Raw genomic sequence first — 12,606 nt, 5'->3', positions numbered from 1 at the left:
GTTATCTTGAAAGGCAACCCAAAAAAAGAACGAAAATAACTAACCTGCTTCTCAGAAAGTTCACTAAAATAAATCTCAGAGTCTCCAACAGCGATGAAAATATTCTTCGAGCAAACAATATCATTATCAAAGCACTTTTTGTTCTGAGCAATTATGGATATATTTGAGTTATCTGTGCTCTGCAACATGAAGAAGAAATCATCATTTTACTTACAGATTCAACTGCGCTTTGTTCCTGCATATTTATTCCAGCCTCCTCATCAAATAAGATAAACAACTTAATGTTTTCATATCTTTGAAATTAAATTCAAGAAAAAAACAATCAAGGAACTGTGTTTTAAATTCCAAGCTGTACCCTCAACAAACTCAGACTTTGGAGTTAAACAGAAAGAACTACTGCATCTAAGAGTGAGATCCTTTTCTAAGGACTTCACAAACTCATAGGATGATCTACCTCTAAAATAAGGGTCTGGTTTAGTTTTGTAAAACATGCTTAAATGTAGAATCCAAGACTTACTGCACAGTATGGTTGTCAAAATTGAGACATGTTATTAAAAGAGTTTTATTTTTGGACCAAGGTACTTAAGATCTAGCAGTTCATACTCCCAAAGCCAAGAAACCTTCCATCTGTCAGTAGTAGATAAAACATTTTTTTTCTACAACCATCCATCAAAATTCAGAAACCCGTGAGTTATGCTCATTGGAGCAGGGAAACGTTTCTGCTGATAATTTGTTTGTGCGTGGGCATTTTAATAACTGTTCGGTTTTTTAACATTTAGAAGTATCATTTTCTCTGTTGTCTATTGATTTACTGGAGTGCTGGCATCTCACATTCAAATATAAGCCATGCTCTCCCAAGCCCATCTCTATTGGCTGTTCAGATTGCAAATTAATTTTGCATTCTGAGTACATAAAATTGCTTTTGCAATCTCACTCAACATATCTGTTCATTCACCTGCAGCTTCTGAGTTTCCTTCATACCCTAAGAGAAACACACATGCACCCTGTAATTACCCGTGCTAAGACTGGCACTGGAACAAATGAGACCAGCAGAGCTGATAACACTTTTACTAATAAAAATAAATTTGAGTTACACTCATCATTTCATTTTTTCCCTCTTTTATTTCACTTCTGTACCAACACTTGCAAGTCAACAAGATGCAGTAACTACGCACAAGACATGAGAGAGGTATGTTCATAACATTAATATGTCAGTAACAGTGCTTCTGAAAACAGCTTAATTTTCAATCAAATTCAGTCCTACAGTCATTAGAGACTTGTGACAGATATGAAATAAAAATCCTGGAGGTGGCAAGCTCTGCGTATGAACTCTGAGTCATGCAGTCCCATAGGAGACACTTGGGTATTTCTAAAAACAGAACAGTGTTTAACTTCTCTTTTCACTCCCACCCTCCCTTAAGCCCTCTCTGAGAACATGACTAGCTAGAACTAATTGCAGATGCTAATGGGAACACTGGGCAAATGAAAACATCGTGTCTCAACAGCTAGCCAGTTCTGAGACCTCCTCCTGGCTCCAAGCAGTGTGCTTGGAGGTCTCCACTCATCCACAACAGGAGGGATTGCTGCCCTAGTTTGCTCCCTCAGCACCTCTCCCCAGAGCTTCAGTGTATCCCCGTTAGGCACAGGGAGCACACCCCTGACTACTTATTCATTCTGTGCTTATCAGAGCTCAAGAGTTAAAAAGCATATCAGCAATCATTTCTCACCAGTGAGAAAAACTGCATACAGAAAATATTCCTGTTGGAGGAAGCAGCTTGTTTTTTGTTTTTCTTTTTCCCCCAATAAAAGTCAAGGTGGCAAGGCTGTTTTAAAGAACACTTTCAATCTGGAAAAAAAAAAAAAAAAAAAGTAGAAAGAAAAAAAGACAAAGTGTGGAGGAATTTTTTTTGCCATGCCAAAGTGCTACAACTTTGCATGGTTCACAAGCCAGAGGGTACTGTTGGCTGGCAATGGAAGACTCTACAAACGCATGCAATGAGCATAAGGTACAGGAAACTGCTAGCAAGCTTTATGTTACAATAACACCTGGGTTTAAGAAACAGGTGGGTTGTGTGCGTTAGCAAAACAGCAGTTAAGGTGGGTTAGGTAAGGACAAGATGCCAGTGTTAAGGGCTATAAGACAGTAGCTCTTCACCACTCAGCAGTGAAGATCAGTTTAAAAGCAGTGGAAGCTTTAGGGCAGAGTGAACTTCATCTGTCCTGTTATGAAATTGCTTTAGGCTGCACTCAGAATAAAATTGGTCACTACCTTTTTGGGAAATACACTGTGTGTTAATTAAGCTATGCTTGCAGCTGGAGTCAATCCAGTAATTACTCGCCTTCGAGTCAGATAACAGCCCAAAGCATTTTTGGATTTATTGAAGGTGATGTGGTAAATTAAAAAGGAGACAAACTCATTAATTTGGTAGATAGAATGCAAGCTGATCCACTCTACACTGGCCAAGTGAAAAGTGAGCAAGGAAGATACTTCCCTGCCATGAGTGAGTTCAGAAAGGGGCTTAACTTGCAGTCTGTGGGTCTAAATGATGCCTGGAACATCATGGGCTGATTTCATTGCAAAGATAATTCCTCTTCTTTTATCTTAGCCTTATTAAAAGAGGGTCCTCTGTGTTAATAGGGAAGCAATGACTTAATTGTAAGAAAAGAGATGGAGGGCTTTATTTTAAATAAGGATAGCTAATTCAGTCTACTTATCCTTCAGTAAAAATACACCTTTTTTGGCAATGAAGACAAGACTTTGGAGCAGCATTGGGTAGATGTACTAGCTTTGCTAATTGAAACTGCTGCCTGTGCCTTCTGACAGTCCAGGCCAGTCCCTTCAGCTGAACAGCATCAACACATTCGAGGCACAAGTTTTTGTGTATTGCTGGGATTTGAGCCAAGGGTAAAAGTTGAGTTATATTTCAAGTTAACTGTGCAGCAGAGAGAAGGCTGGAGACAGGGAATGTTTTGCTGACCAAAGCCAGAACAGGGAGTCCTGAAGACGTGAAGTACTTCCTTACTCGTAGAACTGCACATTCATGTTAAATTACTGGAAATGGAACAGGATAGAAATGTAGAGATGGGAATACAGTGTGATGGCTTAGTAGAACTACAAGTAAAATAGACACTTAAGAAATAAAGCAGTTTCATCCAATAGTGAATATTCTGTACATTCTCTCTTTTCCTTTAAATCTTAGACCCAAGCCTAAATATGAAAACACATTTATGGATTACGTATCTCTTGTGGCTCAGTGCTTTCAAGATAAGGTTTACTTCATATACAGACCATTTCCATTCTTTCAATTCATCTCAATATTTAAAAAAAGAAAAAAAAGGTTCTTTTCCCAGTCGTGTAGTGCCAACAAAATTCAAAGCTGAATTACTCCATTGCTGTGATGGTCTTCAAATTAGTCTGTATCTGCTATATAAGCTATATATTTTAATGCTTACCTATAGCCAATGCAGAAGAAAGGACTAGGATTACTTAGATAAAATGAAGTTTGCCTTTTACTGTTTGGTAAGACAGTGAGTGCTTGGAAAAAGCACTGTAGTTCTTAGGAACTGTGGCTTTGTGATAATGATTAAGTTCCATCTCTCTAAACTGTACTGGGCTGACACAGCTATACTGACCAGCCTTTGTCACTATTGTTGGAAGGATCTGAGTAGATACTAGGAATACACCTAATAAATAGCAAGGTGGGGGGGGGGGGGGGGGGGGGCACTGTTGCTTTTCTTTCCATCTTTCTTTTTTTCTTTCTTCTATTTTTTTTAATTATTTTTTTTTTCACAGTCTCTTTCCAGGGCAGAGTTGCTCTTTACCTTTTTAGGTAAAATGCACCCGAAAGGGGATGTGCTACAGTTCATCATGTGAAACCTACTTACGCTGACAGAAACTAGAAATAAAATGGTTTTCCCACTGCAAGAGTATCTTCCCACGTAAATTACCATATCCAGCCTGTTCCAACTTAATATCAGTTTCTTTGTGATAACATGGAGTTGCCGAGCAACAAGGAAGACAGAGTCACAGATCTGGGCAGTCAGTCAAGGGCTCATTGTCAGTCCCTGCTTCTCAGAACATTCTTTTTCTAGACTTCACTGCATTTTTTTTCCATATTCCTTCCTGTACAAAAAGGCATCGTATTTCTGTCTTTTTTTTAAGCGGAGCTTGGGAATACTAGGGCTTATTTTTGATAGAAACTTTCTATTTCAATATCCCATTAGAAATTTATATCAACCAATAACAAAACCATGCACTGCTCTGACATAGTCCCACAGTGCAGCCTGGGAGAAGACAGTTCATAGGTGGCTACATTTATTTTCTTAGAAAGTGAGATTAGTGAGTAAAATCTCACTAATTCCATTACTGATAACCAGATTTTCCTTTTTTTCCTATGTGTATTTTTCCTTTCACATGCTAACATGAAAACTAGGATGTCCACAAAAGCATCTAGAGACATCAGAGAACTGGACAGAGGCAGATAAGCCCTGTTTTCCTTTTGTTTTCATGATCCATTAGAAGTTTGTATATTTAGCCACATAAACAAATATGTTGAAGAAGATCCAAATACAATGTAAAAATAGACATTAATTCAAAAATTAGAATTTTCTTTCTCCTTCCTGCATATTTTAAGAGAAACACTATTAGCTCAATTCAGATAAGCTTTTGGAAACTTCAGAATTAATTTGATTGCTGTTTACTGTGATGATCAGAGTTTCTTCTGAAGTAACACAGCATTTGAAACCATTACCTCAGCAAGACTGAGGCAAGGAGAAGTACATTAGCATCATGGGCTAATTTTAGTGAGCACTTAAGTACAAATACTAAAGTGTCTTGGAGAGCAGGCAAATGACTTGGCACCTGATGTGGTCTTTCTCTGTTAGCTCCTTGTGCCATTTTACAGGGCTGTTCATCTCCAGATGGTCGGTGAAAACGTCAATTATTCAAAACACAGTCACGATTTACACCAAGAAGCACTTCTGATTGGAAGGTTTCTTTCTTTTTGCTGCTATGATAGATTCTCCTCTACCATTTCAAAATGATATGGATACATTCTGTATAACTTTATTTAATCCCTCCTTCTGCACGCTGTTCAAATTTGTGTCATCATTTTTGCCCATAGCAATTCAAACTTCGGAGCAATATTGTTCAAAGTCAGCAGATGGCACTGATACATGCTGTCTCAGTTTAGGAGGAAATCCACATGAGAGTAGAGTTACAACGCAATAGGAAGGATAAGAAGTGATGCTCTCACAGGAGAAAGACAAGAAATGGTAATATTACTTATTTTCCCTGATGTTCTGTATTTCTACACAAATGTTTTAAGAAAAGCACTAAGAATCGAAGAGCTAAATTGCTCATATGCACACAAATTATTTCATTTCCTCAGTACCTATGTCAGATTATGTGACATTTTCAGATAAAATCTGGCAAAGAAACCTGCAATAAGCCTATGGGATGTGACACATTCCTACTAGTGCTGTACAGCTGAGTAGAGATGGAAGGGACAAACATCACTGAATAGAATCGCTGAAGAAAACTGAAAAGGAGATTATCCCAGCTACCAACTCATTCTCAGACTACTTACAGGTGTCTGCTAAAGCTTTCATCTTTCTTTAAAAGTGACTTCCCAAAATGATGAAATCCAAAAAGAATAAACTCTAAAGGACTCTTGAGAAAGATCCATTGCAAGTATGTGAATATTTGTACAAGCAGTAGGAAAGATAAATCATCATATCAGTTTTTCTACACTACACTGATATTTTGCAGTAATTTTTATAGTGGTGTAGAGTTGTTGAGTCTTCTGTGGTTTTGTCAATAATATTTTTAAAATCCAAATAAATGTCATAAGTCTACACCTAATAATTTGCAGTATGTAACAGGAAATGTTTTTCTTGATAAACCTCATAATGTTCTTTCCTAGTCAGCATTTCTACAGTTTTGAACTTTTTGATGAAATTAGGTAGAAATAGCTGGGACAGGTCTGAGGTATTTTTTATTATATATATTATATTTATTATATTATTATATTTATGTTGTTATTATTATTATTATTATTATTATTAAGAGAAATGTAGTAAGATTTGGGAAGAGATCCTTTAAAACAGATTTCCTTTTCATTTACTTATTTAGCTTTGCCTGCTTGTATCAGATTTGGCTTCTGCGCAGGTCACATCACTGCAATCCTTTTCTAATTAAAAATGAGATATCTTGAAGATTAAGGATTTGGGAACATTCAAGTATTTCTTTCCAAGTCACACTTTCTGAAACACAAGCTGTTCTTATATAGAAATCAGCAGCACAGTTGATGTCATTTTAAAATATCTAAATAATTACTAATAAGGGACTTGTTTGTATTGTACTTATATTGTTTTATTAATAAATGCATGATAAATAAAAACATTTTATTGCTGTTCATTTGTACTGATAAAGAATAACAGACTAAGAAAAAAATAAGATGGGATATAATGGTGATAAATTTGTCTTTTCTGATCTCCAACAAACAAAGGTCTGTACACAATATCTGGAACTTCCAAAAAAAGTCCTTTTTTTATTATTATTTTAATTTAATGAACATTAAATGTGTTTATTTGTACTGCTCTAGGCTGAGGTTTAGTTTCCATGCATTCAGTAACAAAAATACTCATATCCTAAATTAAACCAGAGTAACTATAATGCCCATCTTGCGTAGCCTATCCAAGTTCCTGAGTTAGAGGCCATAAAGTGCTAAGCAGCCCCTATGGGTGACTAGCCAGAGCACCCTCTTCCATTTCACTGCTGACAACATATTGTACAACATCCTGAAACAGCTGCAAGATGCTACTTTTTCCTCACCTTTTACTGCTATATCAGTAGAATGTGGGCATCAACCACCCACAAAACTTTACCCAGCACAGGTGACCTAACTGAGGCAGCCATTCTTATGGTGATCTGGCTTTTCCAATAGTCAATGGATTATATTTTAGAATCAGTATAGGCAAAGGGCTGATGATTAGCCTAGTAGCAGAAATCCAAGGTGAAAGGGTCACTTTCTTCAAGCTGAGAGGTTGCTACATGGCAAGGTGCTTAGAAAGAGGGTTTAATGTCTGAGTCAAACCATGCTCCTCCAAATTGCCAGCCTTGTGGCAAGAAACTTTGCCCAAGCCTTTCTTGGAAACCTTCCATGCTAATCTGCACAAACTGAAAGAAATCCTTCCTTTGTTGGAGGATAAAAGTGATTCATTCACTGCATAATTTAATGGTCTGAAGAATCAGGTGGTGGAGACAGAAAGGCATGTAGAGGTAACTGAGTCCAAAATCATTGATCTAGAGAAAATGGAACCAGAGCATAAATCCATTGCCAACTGTAATTAAATCTTCCGCTCGCAGATGGGATAGAACAAATGGAAAAACAGATACAACCAATGTTATCTGAGCTCTGAGCTGCCCAATTGAAGACTAGGATGGAAGAGATGTCTCCTGCAGGGATCTGGATACTGACCCTTGCTGAACTTCCAGAGACACTGAAAATAGGGGGCATCCTAGATTGATTTTGCTCTAAAATAATGGGACTGATAGAAAGCAAACAGTTGGTGTTTTTGCTACTAGATCAAGGCAAACTATTCACAGTAAATATTTTCCATGAAAAGTAGCCTGCATATTTTGGACATTGATTTGCACACAAATTGTCAAGAAACACATCACTATTTCTACACAGTTAATGTTGCTATAAATTACCTGGCAAGTATTCATGGATCTACAGACCTGGCATAAATGATGATGAAACATGTTACACAAAAATTAATTAATTAATTAATTATTATATGAGGAGACGTGAAATACAGGCTACTTCTACCTCTTCAGATGTGATGAGTAATTGAAGAATTGCTGCTTTGTGTAGGGTTGCTGCACCTTATACACAACCATTATTTAATGAATTTAGCAACCCAGTTAAATACATCAGCAACAAACAGGTGAAATACAATCAGTGTATCAGTCAAATTCTGTATTAAGCATTTGAACAAGACAAGAAAGAACTAGGAGCTTCAAAATTGTGTCAAGTTATAAAATAAAGCATATGCAAGAAAAGAGCTTCCTTACTGTTCTCCTCAAGGCAGACCAGCTATCTAGTACATGGGATTGCTTAGCAGTAGGTTAACAATCTGGGAAACTGTGACATTGGCTTAGATCATGCCTGTTGTGTTAAATAAATCTCTTTCTCAACAAAAGGGTTCCCATGTGGTGTCTTTTGACCCTTCTTATTGGCATAAGAAGTCAATTATTTCATCCAATATTTGATGTTGCTTTCCTGGTCCTTCAACACATTAAAACTAGTGGCAATATTGTCTTTAGAAGAGCTTTCATGGTTGCATCAAAAAGATTTTAAAGTGGCTTTAAGATGGTGAAGAAAACAGTCCCACTGAACTATTCCTTGAAGACTTCCCCAAACCAGAGAGCATATAATTCTGTTTCTTGAAAGCGAACAAGTCTGAGGGGCTCTGAAGTGCAAACGTATTGACCATATAAACCTCAGTACATAATTTATTGAACTGCAGGACTGGAAACCACCATAAATGTAGAAAGAAGACTAACATATGTAATAGAAAGATAGTAATCCTACTGTAAAAGCTAAATTCCTTTGCAACGGGCAAGTGGAAGAATTATATAAGAGCTACAAATAATACTAATTAAAAGTTTGCTAGAATGTAACCTCACTTTGTTTGGGAAAGAATGCAGTATCGCTGAAGACAGAAGACAAGCAGGAAAGTGCAAGAAATTAGGGTATTTAAATATTTTTAATCAGGTTGCCATTATTTCATCAATACTGTCTGTGTAAAACAAAGTGTTTACACAATCTAAACTGATAATAGAACAACTAGTTGGTTTTCTGAGGTTTTCTTGGTGTGTTGGTTTTGTTGTTGGTTTTGTGTTTTTTTTTTTATCCTTTCAAATTACTGAAGCAGATTTCAAAATGTTAGAAGCAAATACTGATGTATTCTCTGTGAATGTCACCTATACATACAGAAACTTTACTTTACTCCTCAGAGTGTAAGGTAACTCCTAACTTCTTGCTGTCTTGTCATGAAACATTACTGCCCTAACATTCTTGATTGCTGCATTAAATAGTTGTGGTCATTGTCTGATTAACGCATGTATGTATGTTGAAATAGTTGTAAGGGGCTTTTTCATTCACCTACTATTGCCTCAAAAAACATCTGAAAGGAGATGTTAAAAACAAAGTTTAAAGTTTCATAATTGGCTGAAAGTCAATACTTGACTTTTCCCCCACTGGAGCACAAGAGTTCTTTATTGAAAACTTAATAGATAGTAAGGATGACTTCTTTGTTTAATACAGTGACAAATTGAAGGGCTGTTCAGACATATCACATTCAGGGAGGCTAAAAGCCAAATAAAACTCTGTGTACTTGTGAAGTGGATGGGAACGGTGTTTTATCCTGCCACTGGGGACACTGGATCCAAATGATAATTCCTGGACTCAATCCTATGTCAAAGTATTAGTATGTCAATAAATTTATTGTAGTTTTAGTTTTTGTTATTGTACCACTATGGCATCTTTGTTTAGAGTATTAAGATAGCAGAGATGAAATGGTCCAGTTCCCACAGGAAAAAAAAATAGGAAAATGATTACAGGGAAAAGGACAAAGTTATTACAGCGTTTTATATATGTGTTATATAAATATATATACACATTATTATGATCACGTCAGTTTAAATTTCAGATTTTTGATGAGCCTTTTACATGTTATCCATAAAAATCAAACTCAAAACAGTACTGAAAAATACCAGTAAATCAGTGAATTTTGCACTAGTAACTGTCAAATCTGTGATGCACTGTAATACCTTGCAGGCAGGGAACCTGAAGAACACAGCACATACATAGTTTATTTTTAAGCAAGAAATGTAAATATTGGTTTGTAGGATAAGTAGTGTGGTTTAGGAGACAAGGCTTCTCTGGACAGCTCTGCCAGGTAAGGCAATCAAACTTTGCAATTTCATATACTTCCCACCTTTCATCTGCCTTGTCTGTTTGGATAACAGGTCATAAGAGACAAGGCTCTCTAGTACAGCTCCTGTATAAAGAGAAGCTCAAGGGTGATTCATTATATTACTTTGGCACTACTATGTATAAAACAACACTGCATGTGGACAAAATACAGCTTAGGATGATTAGAAAAAGAGAGTTAGGGAACCTTCTACTCTGTTGAAAGAGCACTTTGTTCACACTATCATGTCTGTGCAAATTTTAACTACATCAGTATGTGGTACAACTGCCCATACGTATGTCCTACCACTGTGGTGTAACTGTATGCTTGCAAATAAAACTCTACGTGAAATTAGAGGATGGATAACACCTTGGATTATCTCTCAGGTTGCCACTAGTAAGATGACAAATGCATCTGCCTCTTGTAAAAGTTGAATCCCTGCATATTAATAGGTAATTTAGTACCTATCTTCATGACAGCATAGCCACATTTTTTGCTATGTGCACTGATCTGCATTTTCCATTCTATCATGTAGAGTTTTCTGCTATAAAATATTCCTAAGTTTTTGGTGGTCTGCTTTTGTTTCAGCTGTTCAGACTGCTTCTGTATCATCAGCACTCTGTCAGCTCAATCCCCACAAAATCTTTTCAAAGTGGTTTCTGAAGATGTTGAACAAAGCTTTCAGCATAGATCCCCATGGGAAATCTATGAGCTCTCTCAGTTCTTTAAAAAAAAAAAAAAAAAAAAAAAAAGTTATTTTTTCCTATCTAACTTTTCAGATTTAATTCATCTTCTAAAGTACATTCTGTGTCAACCTATTAGAGACTGGATTCTATAAAACATTTGTCAAAATCTGTCTTTGAAAGTTTCTAACTCTGAAAATACACATGCTTTGAACTGATCACCCTTATCCATTTGCTTATCATCTTTACTGAATAACTGAGAAGATTCAACTCATATAGCATCTTTTTTTTAACAAAAAGAGCTCAATTATTCCCCAGTACCACGTTATTTATCTTTGTTATAATTTCAATTCATTTCCTTCATATGGAAATCAGATGTACTTGTCTATTCCTGCCAAATTCAGTCAAGGAGCCCTTTTAAAATATTTGGTTATACTCCCATCTTCCATTCCTCTGATTCCAGGGTTACACATCACATAGTTTATCAATTCTGTATTTTAGTTTTAGTTCCTTCAACGATCCTGGGCATCTGCCCACAATCCCATCTTCTAATTCTGTTTTTTTTTTTTTTTGGCCCTAAAACTTTTCCAAATATTTCACATTTTAAAATGAGCCCAAAGACATATCATCTCTTCTAGACACACTTATGCAACGCTTGATTTGTAATCAACATTCCTTCAATATAAATCAAGTTTTCCACACACTAAAGAGAATAGAAAAATCATGAAAAAAAATTAAGCCATAGTTTCTTGTGTTAACTAAATATGAAGGAAAAATCTCTGAAAGCTGAAAAACAGATCTATGTAGGCAGCTGTTTCATCTCTTAGATTATCGTGTTCACCTGATGAAAGGACTATATTTGCAATGTTCCACATGCCTTAATTATGTGACTGCCAGTTTTATTCTTGGACTCCAAATGATCCACACATTTTGTTTCCAAATAGGAGCTTTCATATGCAGTGGAGTGGTAGGTGACATTTGATTGTAAAAGCAACACATACAAGTATCACACTAAGGTTCGATGGCATAAGATTTCATAACTGACAATCCAACTTTCTACCTCATCATATAGGCAAGATGATTTTACAGTTGTAAACTCTAATTTTTGCATCTCAAGGGAAGAAGGTTTTTGCAAAGGTTCGAATATCTTCAAGAGTAAGGGCTATTTTCTGAGACAACCTGCTAACAAATGAGGAGTTTTCTATGATGTATTCTTGTAGAAAAAAATCTGGGACCAATCTATTTTATTTCACAGCTGTGAATACTCTACAGAGCTGTACATGAAATGAACTATTTGCAGTAGATCTTTTTAAGAAAACACCCTTTTTCTTACAGTTTGACATTTAGGGCTGACAGAAAATGAATATTCTTCTAAACACCTTATTATAAATCAGAACAGATTCTTAGCCTTAATAATAGCAACAATGATAACAAACAATAGGGTTGTTAGTAATAGAATATATTTCTAAATGTCAGTAATGGTATTTTTAAACAAAAAAAAAAGGCTAGCTATGTACTGTAAATGTGTGCTCTGAGGAATATTAGCGTGCAGCTGCCAGACAATCTTAATGAAGGATTTCATTGTTCAATTATGAAATCATGGTGTTTGATATGATTATACACATACACTCCAGATCTGATGCAGATCACTAACACCTAGCTGTAGAGCAGTTTCTAAAGTGTCATTCTTTTCTAATTATAATGAAAGCATGTTTATGATAGAACAGAAAATGTTGATTTCTATAGTCTTCTGGACCACATAGTTACATGATGACACACCCACGGCCCATTTTCAAATGAACAAGTCCAAAATGTCACCAACCAAATCTTCCTTTTGATGCATCTATATTTTTTTTAATGTTTGATTCTATATATTATCTTCTGGTGTTCCAAATATTTGTCCTCTCTTGGAAATTTTCATTTGGACCTATGAACTTAT

The 12,606-nt window shown here is 36.0% G+C and overlaps 1 protein-coding gene across 1 annotated transcript in view; it reads right to left on the bottom strand.

Moving 5' to 3' along the window:
* The window catches only part of OTOGL (otogelin like), an 83,763-nt gene that overhangs the window by 40,421 nt on the left and 30,736 nt on the right, over positions 1-12,606 (bottom strand). Inside the window, exon 26 of the mRNA XM_085537683.1 lies at positions 45-179. Coding sequence (XP_085393809.1) covers positions 45-179 — 135 coding nt within the window. The remainder of the gene's footprint in view (positions 1-44; positions 180-12,606) is intronic.

Source organism: Coturnix japonica, chromosome 1 (assembly GCF_054131305.1).
Source record: "Coturnix japonica strain WE chromosome 1, WE-NBRP24, whole genome shotgun sequence".
Classification (NCBI taxonomy): domain Eukaryota; kingdom Metazoa; phylum Chordata; class Aves; order Galliformes; family Phasianidae; genus Coturnix; species Coturnix japonica.
Note: the sequence above shows the minus strand (reverse complement) of the source record. Positions and strands in the feature narration are given on the sequence as shown.